We start from the raw sequence: 15940 nt of genomic DNA on the forward strand, positions 1-15940 counted from the left end.
ATATCCAGCCCTAGTTTGTCTTTGTAGATAGAGATGGGCAGCATGGTTTTCACAACAGTTAGTACAGTGATATTACAGCACCTGTGAGCCGGGTTGGAATCCAGCGCTGTCTGTAAGGAGTTTGTACGTTCTCCCCATGTGGGCGTGAATTTCTTCTAGTTGCTCCAACTTCCTCCCCCTTCAAAGTGTTATAGGTTAATTAGGGAATTTGGTGGCACTGGCGTGTGGGCCAGTAGGGTCTGTTACTGTGTTGTATGTCTAAATTTTTTTAACATTCTCTGCCCACAATCCAAATAGGCAGACACTAATGAGAGGCTGTTAGATATACATACAGACATGTAGGGATATAGGATATAGATCATGTGCAGGCAAATTTTTAATTTGGCATTGCCTTGGGCACAAATCTCGTGGCCTAAAGGGCCTGTGCCTGTCCCTTACCTTTCTGTGTTCCTTAGGTTCCATAAGAGATGAAGTCTGTGCCCTGCATTAATTGATCAGTTGCATAATGGAAATAAAAGAGGCTGTTTTAATCCTTGAAAGCAGATGGATTTGGAAATAACATGGATTGTAAATCTGCACAAAGTGCTGGCTCATCAGAAGCCCACCACCCCAAGTCTTTTAGATTTAGCCCAAGTACAATTGGGATAGTTGTACTTGGGCAATTCGGGTGTGCTACTCCAAAAAGTTTCCATTTGGCAATAGCCAACAAGATTGCAACAAATTAGCCTCATCTCACTGAGTACAGATCGGGTGATGCTGAACCTTCCTATGTGTATATTTTGCAGGAGTCCCATTGTCACCATCTGCCCCAGCTCACTTTTGATGTGCATTTCATGGAATAACAGTTCAACCTGTCTCTAACTGGACCCATCAAAGTATCAATATTTGAGCTGGTGAATTGTAGAGATAAATCCTGTAGCAGTGTAGAGTGAGTGATTGACTCTGGGGAGAAGTTGTCATCCACCTGTCTTCAGGGAAAAAACACTAAAGTCTGCAGATGCTGTGATTGTCGTAAAAACACACCAAAATGCTGGAGGAACTCGGGCGGTCTTTCAGCATCCATAGGAGACAAAGATCTATTGCTGGCTTTTTGGGCCTGAGCCCTTCTTTAATAAGAAGAATGAGCAAAAAACAGAAAGTCTCAGAATACAGACAATGCTGGCTGGGGTGTTGATTGCATTGATAAGGGGACAGTGAGAATTGATTATGTCCCCTTGTTGAAGATTCTTTCACTTTTGGAAACATTTTGTCATTTGTACTGTCATGCCATCTCATGTTTCGATAAGATCACTCCACGTTCTTCAGAAGTCTAAAGAATATAGATTTTTTTTTAGCTGCTTGTGATTGGAACAACTCTCCTCTGCTAGAAATTTATCCAGTAAATCTCTTTACAAATGCTAGTATATCCTTTCTTAAATAAAGGAACCACATTTTTGCAGAGTACTCCAGGTATAGCCTCATCAGTATCAATTGCAACAGCACTTACCTTTTCTGAACCTGAACCCTCTCTTGTATGCCATTTGGCTTAGAACCATTTTCTGCATCTGCCTTAACTTTATTTTGCCAATTGTGCACAAGCAGATCACCCTGTATAATACTTATCTCCATTTTTTTCTCATTTTAGGTAATATAGATTGTTCCACCAAAGTCCAGGACCTCCCTCTTTTCCACATAAACTCTATTTTCCATTTGTTTACTCACACACTATATCTATATTCTATTGCAAGATCTAAATCAAATCTCATTGCAATGTGCCCCCCCCCCCATCTGTTTTCATATCTTCCACATCCATGTTACACCCTGACTTTTACTCCACACCATTCGTATAAATGATTGAGGGGCAAGAATGGATCTTTAGGACTCTTTGCTACTTGCATTCTTCCAGCCTAAAAAAAATAAATACTTCTTTATTCCAATTCTATGACCTCAGTCCCTGTCAATATTTACCCCAATGTCATGATCTCTTATCTTGTGAGCCAGCCTTTAATTGGCACCTTGTCAATTGCCATCTGAAAATCCAAGCACACTATATTCTCAGATTGAATCAAATTTGTCAAGCATAACTTATTTTCCGCAAAATTACTTTGGCTTGGTTTGATTACATTAACCTTTTCTAAATAACTGGCTGTTTCTTCCTTGATCACAAATTCTAGAATCTTGGTGAAGTATATGTTGAGATAACCGATTTTGTTTCCTATTTTTTCCTACCCCACCCCTTTCTTGAACAATGGAGTCATATACAAGGTTTTCCAGTCTGACATTGTTTTCTCAGAACTTAGTCTTCAGCAGTTCTGCAGCCATTTCCCTTAAAATCCTCGACGCAGGCCATTGAGACCTGGTGATTTGTCTGTCTTTGATCCCATTTATTTGTCAAGTGATGGTAATTATTAAAAGTTCCTCCAAATTGTTTTGAACTGTTCATCATATATTAGTGTCCTCTATTGCGTAGACTGATGCAAAGTATTAGTAATTTTCCTCGCTTCCAGTTATTAATTGCTCACTCTTGCATTCTAAAGGTTCCATCGAGCTTCCCTCATTTTTATATACATAGAAATTTCAGCTGTTTCTTTTGATATTGATTTCTGGTACATCAAAGCTCTGGAGAGGAAAGATATGAACTACTATACAATGTTAATGATTTAAATGTGGGAATTCAATGAAATATTTCAAAGTTTGCAGAGGACATAAAGTTGGGTGGAAGTGTTAAATTTGAGGAGGTTCCAGTATGATTTGGACAGGTCGAGTGAAAGGGCAAATGTAGTATAATGTGGATAATTATGAAGATAGTAAATTTGATGGTGAAAGGGCAGATTATTACCTGAAAGGCAAGAAATTAATAAAAGAAAAGATGTAGTGAGTTCGTGTTCAACAGTCAATGAAAGAAAGGTTGCAAGTGTAACAAACAATTAAGAACACAAGTGGTATGTTCACCATTATAGCAAAAGGATTGGAATGCAGGAACAGGGATGCCTTATTTCAAAATACTGGATGTTGCTGAAACCATACCCTGAGTACTCTGTGCAGTGTTCACTTCCTTATTTGAGGAAGGATGACTTGCAATGGAAGAACTGCACCAAAAGTGTACTTGAGTGATTTCTGAAATGCAGGACTGGCATACGAAGGAGACTGGGACAATTGAGCTTTTAGTTGCTAGAGTTTAGAAGAATGAGTGGGGACTGCAATGAAACTTGTATAATCCTGATTGGAGTAGCTAGACTATTTGCAAGGAAGGTGGTCTCAATGGAAGAGATTTGCTGAGCTTTGGGTTACAGTCTCACGATATGGGGAAAATCCTTTGAGAGAGAGGAAGAGTTGTTTTTCATTCAAACCATGATGAACCTTTGGAATTCTCTACCATAGAAGGTAATCAAGATCAAATTATTGGAGGTACAAGTAGGAAATGGGAATTTGGTACTGAATTTGGATGGATGAACATAAAAGAAAACCGTAGATGCTGGCATCTTGAGAAAACAAACAAGGGCTGGAAGAACTAAGCATCCAGGGATGGAAATAATCAGTTCACATTTCTGATCAGGACCCTTTATCAAGACCAAATTTGGATGATCACCAAGAACATATTGAATGATAGAGCAGGCTTGACAGCTAGCTCACCTTTATTTTTTTTTAATATTTCTGTGAATTAGAATTGTTAGAAAGTTAATATTGTTAACACCCAAATGACAATATGTCATTGATTGCTGATGTCCATTCCAGTTGAAATACATTTGGATGAGATCAATTCATCAACAGCCATGCACCCTTTAGTCATTAATTTCCATTGTCTGTTTGTTAGGTCATGTAGGCTAAATCCAGTGGCTCTTCCTTGAAGACTAATATCAATCAGCATGGGGTCACCCGTTTCCCACCTCCTGTACACACGTTGTCCTGTCTTTTGTAAAGAAATGAAAGCACTTGAGAGTTAGTATAATGGAGCACATTGAACTGATGGATGGAAAATAAATACTAATTAAGACTGCGATTGGTGAAATTGAATGTTATAAATGGGTTGGCAAATAAGAATATATTGTGTAAATAAACAGAGATTGTTGGGTGTCATCTGTGCAAAAGAAATTTAAAATTTAATCTAATTTCCCTCTTGAAAGTTATTAGCCATTTTAATAAGGAATAGATTTGATGATGGAATGTTTGCAAAGGCCATGTTTTTTTAAAATTTTTTTATTTTTCACACTATAAACCACATTGATCAAGATACATATATTTTCCTTTTCAAATATATACAGTGTCGTTTTATTCCCCCCCCTCCCTCTTCCCATCCCACCCTCCCTACTTCCCCTCCCATTCATTTAAAGTTCAGAATCTAAGATACATTACACCCATCAAACAATGTTGTCACTCAATAAAAATAAACAAGAAATTCTACTGAGTCAGTTCTTTTCATTCTCTATTATGTTTCATGTATGGCTCCCATATTTGTTCAAATATTGTAATATTATTTCTTAAATTATATGTTATTTTTTCTAATGGAATACATTTATTCATTTCTATATACCATTGTATTCTCAAGTTATCTTCTAATTTCTAGGCTGACATAATACATTTTTTTGCTACAGCTAGGGCTATCATAACAAATCTTTTTTGTGCTCCATCCAAATCAAGTCCAAATTCTTTGTTTTTTATGTTACTTAGGAGGAAGATCTTTGGGTTTTTTTGGTATATTGCTTTTTGTGATTTTATTTAATATCTGGTTTAGATCTTCCCAAAATTTTTTCACTTTCTCACATGTCCAAATTGCATGAATTGTTGTTCCCATTTCCTTTTTAAAGCGAAAACATCTGTCAGATACTGTTGGGTCCCATTTATTTAACTTTTGAGGTGTAATATATAGCCTGTGTATCCAGTTATATTGTATCATACGTATTTATTGTATTTCTCATAGTTCCTGAGCATAACTTCTCCCATGTTTCCTTCTTTATCTTTATGTTTAGATCTTGTTCCCATTTTTGTTTAGTCTTACTATTTGTTTCCTCATTCTCCTTGTAGTTTAATATACATGTTTGTTATAAATGTTTTGATTATCATTGTGTCTGTAATCACATATTCAAAATTACTTCCCTCTGGTAACCTCAGACTGCTTCCCAATTTGTCCTTCAAGTAGGATTTCAGTTGGTAGTATGCCAACACTGTATCGTGAGTTATATTATATTTATCCTTCATTTGTTCAAAGGATAATAATTTATTTCCCGAAAAGCAATTTTCTATTCTTTTGATCCCTTTTTTCTCCCATTCTCTAAAGGAAAGGTTATCTATTGTAAAAGGGATTAGCTGATTTTGCATCAGTATTAGTTTTGGTAGTTGGTAATTTGTTTTATTCCTTTCTACATGAATCTTCTTCCAAATATTGAGCAGATTATGTAATACTGGAGAATTCCTACGTTGTACCAATTTTTCATCCCATTTATATAATATATGTTCGGGTATCTTCTCCCCTATTTTATCTAGTTCTAATCTAGTCCAATCTGGCTTTTCCCGCAAAGGCCATGTTAAGAGCATGCCCTTGAGCCCCATTCATTCTGTAACTGAACATGAATATTGCAGAAAAACACCCAAAAACTCCAGATGCTGGAAGTGAAATATGCAGGACATTGCATACTAAGGCTGCAAACTTGTTGTTTGATAAACACTAAAGAGCACAAATATTTTTCTGAAATATAAAACAGTAAAATTGATTGCAAATATTACAACCCACAAACTATATGAATTATAACGAGCAATATTTGCTGTGGTTACTGAGCAGTTGCACAGCTGCTTCTTTTAAATTCAATTCATAATTGCCATTGTTAACTGGTCTTTAAACAGTTGCCAGGGTGTAATTAATTTGCTATGACTGAAAATGGAAACATTTGTGCCTGAGAGTCCAAAGTGTTATAGCCATTTTTATTCTTGCCCAAGTAAGTAGATAAATGCAGTCAAACGCAGAGGAGCCTGAATTTCAGAGCACTGCTAACATACAAGTATTTGCCATGAATTGCTGATCTCCACTCCAGTTGAATGAAATATACCAACACAGACTGGGTATTCGCCATGAGACAAAAATTCTTTCACCAATGAGAAGGATGATGGTAACAAAGATTTCCCTGCTCTCTGTGTGACCAGTGGAATCCCTTCTATCAGTGATGGAGAATAGATGGGGATAGGGAGAAGAAGGAAGTAGAGGCAAGAGGGAAATGCATAACCAGATGAAAAAAAGAGAATCCTTTATTATTGACTGATGAAACAGAGAAGAAAGATAAACCGTGTGAGCAGAAATGCTGGATTTAACTGAAGGCAAGGGACACTGTTGGTGATTGGGGTTTCAGAGCCAATTATAAACTGTGGAGAGAAGAGATTGCAATAGTAGGAGAAGGAGAAAAAAAGAGATCAGTCTCATCTCAAATGGGATAAGAAGTACTTGATAAGTTTTTAAACTGGGTTTGAAGAGAAATGAAACACCAGATATAAGTTAAGGAAAAGGAAGAGAAGGTCAGTTTAAAGAGTGGTAGAAATGGTCAGCCTGAATTTTAAAGGCAAAAGTTGGTAAACTGTACAGTGGGATATTGTGTTTCGCTGAATAAGATGATCATAGACATTTGAAAGTGAATATTAGGATAACAGATTCAAGCTTGTCATGTAATAAACCAGAAAGTGTAATATTACACAAAATTTCCTTTAGTCTCCCACATAGGCCCTTGTTGGCAACCCGAGCTCCAGCTCCAGACGGCCAATACAATCAGGAAGCCTTCAGCACCTGAGGCCCTTGAGCCATTCTTTCCCTCTGCATCCTTTTGAATCCCTGTTCCAATATTTGGTTTCCATGAGTCAGTCTTCTGCAGCCTGTATAGGTCCTTTGACCACAAGTCACCATCAGCCTGTGTGGGTTCTTCACCTGCTGGTCCACTGCCTTGGTCACCGTTCTGTAGGGGCGTCTCCTATGCTCCTCCTTAACGGGTGTGGTTTGCCCTTTTTCTGGTCCTCTGTGCCAGTTTGCTGCTTTCCTGGAGTCTGTAACCCCTCGAGACTACTGCCACCACAGGGGCTGCCATCTTGGGTGCGTTAGTATCAGTCATTATCACCAAGCGGATGGACCCTGCAGAGGAGCGCTCCCCATTCTCCCTGGACCACCAGTGGCAGCACTGCTGTGACAACAGCTCCAGTAGCTCTGCCATTTTTGAATGGTGAAGTGATAAATTTAGATCTTTCAATTATTTCATCTTGAAATGTTGACTTTGTTTTACTCTCTTTAGATGCTGCCTAACCTACTGCGTTCTTTCAAATGTTATATTACACATTTTTAGGATTTGCAATGTTTTGCTTATGCTACATCCTTTCAAATTGAAAAATTGTGCTAAATATTTTGTTTTCAACTGGAGTTAATATTTCTCATACATTTGTTTTTAATAAGAAGCATGCCAGACATTCCTAGAAATAGAAAATGCAGTACATGAACAATTTTGTCTCTTCAGCATTTGAATTACAGGGGTAATTAATTTATTGAAGTTATATATGTGTCCAGTTTAAGTTATAAAGCCCAAAAGATTATTGTAAGAAATTATAAAAATCTTTCTCAGCTTTGAAATTAATATGATTTTTCTATTAAAGGATGATAAAGGCATGTATATATTTTTTTAAGTCGATGCAAAGATCCATCACATATATGAGTGAAATACATTTTGTTGCAGCGAGATCTTCATTTTAATTTCAACAATGGCTAAAGGTTCAACAACTATTGATTGATTGTTGTACCAGAATTTTACTGCTTTGGGTGAAAAAAAGATAGCTTGGAGATCAGATTAGAGAGAGAAATCCAGTCTAAATTCCGAGACCCATCGACTGGGTGTGCACATCTGTAAAAGTCAAGCAAGGACAAAATTTACTCCATCTTAAATCCATTAGTTAATCTGCTAGACAAATGTCTCACTTTTTCTTTGCATCATCTAATTACTTTGACCTACATTATCAAAGCTCTGTAAACCACAGGTGAGTCTTTTTTCTCACTTATAGTATACATGGGCATTCAAAATGAAGTTAATAATATCCAGCAGTTGTTTTGATCGCAAATAATATTTTGGATTATTTTATCTGATCCGTGGGAATAATTGTTACATCTTCAAATTTTATCTGAAAGGGGTGTCATTCTATCATGCTTTGCAAATTTATTGGTATCCAATACAAATCTCTTATTATGAATTAAATTTACACTTGAAAATCAGAAAAAAATTTCAATGGCTGGAACTCTGAAATAAGAACAGAAAACATTACAAGTATTCAGGATGCATCTGTAGAAAAATAAATAGGGATCATTCTATTTCAGTTCAGGGCTGGTGCTTAACCTGATTTTTTTCTAGCACTTTCTGGTTTTATTACATTTGTCCAGTAAGTTAGGAAGAGAGAGGTCAGGAGAACGTAGCTTTACAAACTGCGTTTGAGTCAGCCTGTTGAGTTAGTAATTGACTCTGTAAGATGCTGTAACATTACCTTTAAAAGGATTGTTGTTGTTCTTTGGCAGCACATTGCTTCTTAGACCAGCCTGAGCCACGTTGGAGCACCTCTGGTGCTTGTCAGGAAGATTTTTGTTTTGCTGACAGATGTCTTGTACGGGTTTGAGTAAGACTTGCACATCTCCCAGTAGTCCAGCTAACTGTCATTCATGATGCCCACATTATGTCACAGTTGAGTGGTAATAGCTAATTATTATTCATAATGCAGAATGATGGAGCTTTTGCCCTTCTCTAATTTGATTTTAAAACAATACTAGTACTTTACAGCTTGTTCCTCTTCACAAACTGTCTTTAGTGTTAAAGCAATGCAAATATTTCCACTGCTCTTTTGTGAGGAACAGATTATGATTTTTATTTAATGTTTACATTAGATTAGAATAATAGTTTGTAGAAAAACTACAAAAGAACTAATTTAATACATTGCAGCAGGTTATTTTACTGATCTTGGGATTGCTAGCTGGTTTTCCATTTACCATGCGACTAGTATGCTTCTGGAGATGACTTTCCACTGTCTGAGAGCTGATATCCAGTTGATGGGTATAGAACAGTCTAGTGTCAGGCTTCATTCATTATTAATTCACAATCCTGTGGCTTGTGCAGAGCAGCAGAGATTGGGTGCTCTTAGAATCTATAGCTTTGTACAAGTCCTGCTTTCAACCAACTGAGCAACAATTGTTGAAATTTTAAGCAGCTTAAAATTTCAACAGGTGGCATCCTATTTAAATTGAGGGTCAGCAAAGGATTTTATTTAAAGCAAAAGGAGATGGATACGAATTGAGACATTCTAAAAGACAAAAGAGAGTTTTGTTTGCAAGAAAGGGAAGGGTTTTGGAGGTGATTATGATTGGGAGAGGCAGGCCAACAGGCATCCAACTGACTACTCAAAATCTCATTGGTTAGTGTGGCTATAGGAGTTCAGTGTTAGAATGATCACTGCCACGTCAACTGAACCATCATGTCCTGATGCTGTGTTTATTGGTTGTTTTCCTAGTGTTTCTCAGGCTTAATTTGATTGGCTGTTTTCAGACAAATCGCAGTGAAATTTAATTGGCGCTGCTAAAGATCCATAGGTTTATGGTCAGCAGCCGAATGGGCTAGAAAGTCTGGAAATTTAAAGGCTACAAGAATTTCTAGTAGAAGATTTGTCCTATTATTTCCAAGAAAAATGAAGTAACCTCAAATGTGGCCCTATTACCTTGGTTTTCAGTTTGAGGTGGTATTGGGTGATAGTAGAAAAAAAATGATGTGAATTTATGAAAGAAAAATTATGTTTGAAGAACCAATTTTTTTTTGTTTGTAACTAGCAGAATAGATGAATAACCAGTTGATGTGGTGTATTTGCACTTTCAGAGGCCTTTAATAATGTGCCACACATATTAAGTAGCTAAATTAGATCATAGAATACCCAGTAATAGACTGGTGGGGATTGAGGGTTGGTTAATAGATAGATAGAAGAACAGGAATAAATACCATGTATGTACACAGATAGGACAATTCAACCCTGAATTTCCACCTAAAATGAAGGGTTTGAGCTATACTCAATATATAAGGCTTTCTGCTCCAGTGGTCCTTTACCAGCCATCCCACTGATCAGTGGAGTGATGCTGTCACAATATTTTGAAAGCAAATGACCCTGTAAAGGTTTAAGTCTTATTTGCATATTTTAAAATAAACCTCTATCAGCTCCTTCAATAGGCAGTATAAAGCCTGTACAGAGTCAAAGGCAGTCAGACCAGGTGGGAGAGCACTGAGACTTTGCTGTTAAGATTTGGATTTTATACTTGGTGCGGGGGAGCACTGAGACTTCACTGTTAAAGTTTGGATTTTATACTTGGTGCGGGGGAGCACTGAGACTTCACTGTTAAGGTTTGGATTTTATACTTGGTATATAAGATGATCCCTGGTGTTTGGGGTGACATTTTTAAAGTTCAAGTCCCATGTTGTTCACCAGCATATACAGTAGGTCATTTGGAGGTTATGATTCGTGTTGTGGTGCAAGGATTGGTGTTTAGGCCCCAGCTGTTGATAACCTATATCAATGATTTGGATAAGTAATGTAATGTACCCAGCTCTTGTGATGATAAAAAAAAACTTGATGGCATTGCAAATGACATATAAAAGTGTACAAATGTGAAGACATCTACTTTGGGACAAAAAACAGATGAGTTTTTTTTTAAATGATCAGAGACTACTTGTTCCAGTTTCCTTCTTGTACTCCTCAAGGGAGTTGCTTGATTCCAGCTGCTAATGCCTGATATATGCCTCTTTTTTTCCCGACCACAGCCTCAACATCTTGTCAACCTTGCCTTGCACTCCAACAGAAACATGCAGTCCTTGAACTCTCCCCATCTCACTTTGAAAGCCTCCCACTTGCCAGACACCTCTTTACTGGCAAATGACCGCTCCCAATTAACCTTTGTAAGTTCATGTAAAGTGCCTTCAAAATGACCTTGGTCCCAATTTAGAACTTCAATTTATGGGCTATTCCTATCTTAGAAACATAGAAAATAGATGTAGGAGTAGGCCATTTGGCCCTTCAAGCCTACACCGCCATTCATTATGATCATGGCTGATCAGTACCTGGTTCCTGCCTTCTCCCCATACCCCCTAATCCCCTTGGCCACAAGGGCCAAATCTAACTTGCACTTAAATATTGACAGGGAACCGGCCTCAACTACTTCCTGTGGCAAAGAATTCCACACATTTACCACTCTCTGAGAGAAGAAATTTTTCCTCATCTCAGTCCTAAAAAAATTCCCCCTTATCTTTAAGCAATGGACCCTGGTTCTGGTTTTTTCCCAGCATTGGAAACAACCTTCCTGCATTTAGTCTGCCTAAACCCTTAAAAAATTTATAAGTTTCTATAAGATCCCCCCCCCCCACCCACCCCTCAATCTTCTAAATTCGTAACTTTTAAAAAACTAATAGAGTTGTGGTCACTGGTCCCAAGCAATATGACATTCATATTGCTTGCTCTGCCTCATTTCCTAATAGGAAATCCATCTTCATATTGTTTGAGAAAATTTTCATGGACATATTTAACAAATTCCAATCCATCTAAGCCCTTTGCATTAAGGCAATCCAAGTCAATATGAAGGACGTTGAAAGTATATTATTACAACACTAGTACCAAACATTGAATATGAAATTATGAAACCAAAGGGTGATTGAAACAAACAGCATGGATACATTTACACAGAGGGAGGAGGGAATGAAAAAATGTGGTTAAAACACTACAGCAGACTTATTGGGCCAAATGGCCTCTTCCCAAATGGCAATACCACTGTGAATGAAATTGAAGCAGACTGTCTGAATTGTTCTCAATCCCCCTCCCCCAAGTCCCCACAATTGCTGCACCATTTCCGTTGGATGGTTATAATTGTGCCTGCTTTCATCTCCATGAGCTGATTGATTGGATAACTGGGTTCTCCTGCCGCTAGTAATTGATGATTGTATGAAATAATCTTTTCTGCTTTAGTTGCCAACACAATTTGGGTATTGAAGAGTTTTAATTTCAATATTCAATTTATTGTCATGTACACTAGATACAGTGAAACATTTACCTTTGCTCACTCTGTGAAGCCAAACAAGTAGTTGCCGAGTTCCAGAACTTAGAGTATTGGAAGCAGTTTTGATCTCCTTATCGAAAGAAGGATGTGTTGAAATTAGAGAAAGGGAAGAGGAGGAGGTTCATTAGAATGATCCCTGGAATGAAAGGGTTATCATATGAAGAATGTTTATGGCTCTAGGATTGTACTCGCTGGGAGGGGGGGAGGCGGGGGGGAAAGAGTGAAATCTCATTGATACCTATTGAATACTAAAAAGACTGAATAGAGAGGATGTGGAGAGGATATTTCCTATGGCAGGGGAATCTCAACACAAAAATATCCTTTTAGAAAAGGGACAAGAAGGAATTTCTTTACCCAGAGGATGGTGAATTAATGGAATTTGTTGCCACAGATGGCTATGGAGGCCAAGTCATTGGGTACTTTTAAGGCAGAGATAAGAAGTAGATAAGTACTTGATTAGAAAGGGAATCAAGGGTTATAGGGAGAAAGCAAGAGAATTGGACTAAAAAGGGTAGTAAATTAGTCATGATGAAATGGCAGGGTAGACTTGATGGGCCGAAAGGCCTAATTCCACTCCAATGTCTTATGGCATCATTACTAAAGCGCGAAAGCAAAAGAGATTCCCTTCAGAGACATCAAGAGGTTGTGGATCTTGTCGCATTAATTGTAAAATCGTAGCCTCAAGGGCACAGCCAATGACTTCATTCCAGGGGCTTGGAGCCCATTGTTGGCAGAGTTTAAAACAAAATAGAAAATCTGCTGCAGTTCACCTGGGGATGATTATCTACTGATTTATAGTTGACCCTCTGGATGGAAAAGTTTGGAACATCTGGCATGGTGTATAACATGCAATGTTTTGGTTCCAAAAGTTACCACTTGAGAAATAGCTAGTTTAACTTCCTTGGTAATACCATAGCATAGATTTTTCTTGATGGAGTTAACCCTCTCTGTTGTTTGGTTTTCAGGACAGTCTTTATCAGTCATGCTGCATTGAAATGGATTGAGATTATTTTTGGACCTCTGGATGACCATGGCCTTTGACGGAGATGTGCCCATTGCTTCCAAGTTTGGATTGAGACATTCAGGTGGCATTTATGTTGATGGATGCCTTGTATGTTGGTTTAGCTTGTATAGAAACTTGTGTGGCAGGGATAGAGATTTGGGGATGGAGTGTGGCACTAATTGACATTCTCAGAGGGTGTGGGTTCTCAGATAGAGGAGACCAGCTTATTTTGTGCCCTCTTGATACTAATCAGTGGACCATTTCAGGTGTGCAAACTATTGGAGAGGATTCTTAAAGATAGGATCTGTGAGCATTTGGAGAAGTACAGTCTACTCAAGGATAGTCAGCATGGCTTTGTGAAGGGAAGTTTTTTTGAAGAAGTAACAAAAGAATTTGATGAGGGTAGGGCAGTAGATATGGTCTATATGAATTTTAGTAAGGCATTTGACAAGGTCCCTCATGACAGACTCATTCAGAAAGTCATGAGGCATGGGATCTATGGAATCTTGGCTGTGTGGATAAAAAATTGACTTCCATATAGAAAGCAGAGAGTAGTAGTGGAAGGAAAGTATTCTGCCTGGAGGTCAGTGACTAGTGGAGTGCCACAAGGACCTGTTCTGGGACTCCTCCTCTTTGTGATTTTTATAAATGACTTTGATGAAGAGGGAGAAGGATGGATCAGTAAGCTTGCGGATGATACGAAAGTTGGAGGAGTTGTGGATGGTTCTAAAGGTTGTTGTAGGTTACAAAAGGATATAGCAGGATACAGAGTTGGGTGGAAAAGTGGCAGATGGAGTTCATTCCGGATAAATGTGAGGTAAGAACAAAACAGAAGGCTGAGTACAGGGTTAATGATTGGTTACTTAACAAAACGACCTTTGGATCCAAATATATACATCCTTCAAGGTCACCGCACAGGTTGATGGGATAGTTTAGAAACCCTATGAGATGTTGGGCTTTATTAATAGGGGGATACAGTTCAAGAGTCAAGACGTCATGTTGCAATTCTACAAATCTCTGGTAAGACCACACTTGGAATATTCAGTTCTGTTCACCTCATTGTAGGATCGAGGTGGTCGCTAATGGCAAGGGTGCAGAGGAGATTTACCAGGATGTTGCCTGGATGGGAAAACAAGTCTTATGAGCCAAGGTTAGTAGAGCTGGGATTTTTTTCTTTTTGGAGCATAGAAGGATGAGAGGAGACTTAATAGAGGTCTACAAAATTATGAGAGGCATAAATACGCCTTTTCCCCCAGGGCAGAAATAGCAAACACCAGAGGACTTGTGTACAAAATGAAGGGAAGAAAGTTTAGGGGAGACACCAGGTGTAAGTTTTGTGGGTACCTGGAATGCCTTGCCAGGGATGGTGGTGAAGGCTGAAACATTAGGGGCATTTAAGAGACTCTTAGATAGGCACATGGATGGAAGAAAAATAAAAGGTTATAAGGTAGGCATGGTTTTGGTTTTTTTTAAGGAATATGTGGGTCAGCACAACATCGAGAGCCGAAAGGCCTGTGTTGTGCTGTAGTATACTATGTTCTATCTATCTGCATAACTCCACCCACTGGAAATGAAACTTGTTTGAAAATGGCTAGGCTGGATTGGAGTATTGTGTGCAGTTCTAATTGCCACATTTTTGGGAAAGATGTACTTGTGCTGGAGATAGAGCAGAGGAGATTTGCCAGGATGTTCCCTGGAATGGATGACTTCAGTTAGGTGGAGAGATTGGACATTTTCCTTAAAGCATAGGTGTAGAGGTAACCTGATTGAAGCATGTAATATTATGAAAGGGGTATAGAGTCACAATATTTTCACCATGATATAGGTACCAAAAATAAGGCAGGTTTAAGATGTGAGGAAGAAGTTTTAAAGGTGATTTGAGTGATTTTTTTTCATCTGGAATGTTGTCCCAGAGGAGGTGGTGGAATCACATACAATCATAACATTTAAGAGACATTTTGACAGGCAGTTGAGCAGAATGGAAGAATATGGACATAATGCAGGCAAATGTACTTAATGCAGATAGGCAAAGAGGTTAGAATGGACTTGATGGACAGAGGAATCTCTTTCTGTACAAAAGCGTTTATTCTGTGCTATTGATATCACAAAACCAATTTTTCATTTTGTATTCAAATCTCTGATTGCACTCGGAGACTTGCCCGTGTGTTAGAATTTTTGGTGAAAGTGATAGCAGACAAATTTCAGTTCTGATACGAGGCTGACTCGATTTTATAGGAATAGGGGAACCACACTAGGTAAACTCTCCAGAATCAGTAAGCAACAAGTAAATAAAACTAGAAAAGTTTAAGGCATTAAAATTAATAGATAAACCAAATTCCAGTCATAAATTTCTAATTGTCATTAACCCATAAGCAAGGTCTTTGCCTCAAAGAAGGAAGAATTTTGCACGGTTTATTTAACTGATTTAGGTTGAGGATGTTCTGTGTGCAGACAAGATTTTTCAGTAGGACAGTGGAGCAGAGGGCAAGTTTATCAAAAAAAATTGGCTAGACGTTGAAGATGCTATTCCATAAGGAGTAATATGTACAAGATAAATTATGGAGTTCTTTTTGGTTTATGATCTTCCGTCTCCCTCCTTGCTGGATCAGCTAGTTGCCTGGTACCCAAAGTAGACCTTGGACTTAAGCTCCAATATCTGGTGTTTCCTACTCCACTATCTATATTACAAGAGTGGTTCTATTTGAGAGGCGGCATAAGCTCAGTCATATATGGAATCTTCAGCACACAGTATGGACCCAATGTAACTGGTGGGTCCCATTAGTGAGTAATTGCAGCAGGTTCACTGGAAAGATCGGACCTTTGAGGACTGGACATTTACAAAAGCAGCATTTTCCTTTTTGTTTTTTTTAATG

At 38.2% G+C, this 15940-nt stretch overlaps 2 protein-coding genes across 12 annotated transcripts in view; one reads left to right on the forward strand and one right to left on the reverse strand.

Moving 5' to 3' along the window:
* Window positions 1–15940, forward strand: part of LOC138751600 (juxtaposed with another zinc finger protein 1) — a 228436-nt gene that overhangs the window by 189802 nt on the left and 22694 nt on the right. The window lies entirely within an intron of this gene.
* LOC138751597 (tax1-binding protein 1 homolog) overlaps window positions 1–15940 on the reverse strand; it is a 244849-nt gene that overhangs the window by 15804 nt on the left and 213105 nt on the right. For 2 of the 8 annotated variants that reach the window (XM_069914106.1, XM_069914101.1), the window contains one exon: window positions 1076–1309. The exons of 4 other annotated variants lie outside the window; for them this stretch is intronic. In XM_069914106.1, coding sequence (XP_069770207.1) covers window positions 1302–1309 — 8 coding nt within the window. In that variant the 3' untranslated portion in view covers window positions 1076–1301. Of the gene's footprint in view, window positions 1–1075; window positions 1310–7665; window positions 7842–15940 lie in introns of those variants that run through there. 2 more of the 8 variants (XM_069914105.1, XM_069914103.1) reach the window with 1 other exon arrangement.

Source organism: Narcine bancroftii, chromosome 1, assembly GCF_036971445.1.
Source record: "Narcine bancroftii isolate sNarBan1 chromosome 1, sNarBan1.hap1, whole genome shotgun sequence".
NCBI lineage: Eukaryota > Metazoa > Chordata > Chondrichthyes > Torpediniformes > Narcinidae > Narcine > Narcine bancroftii.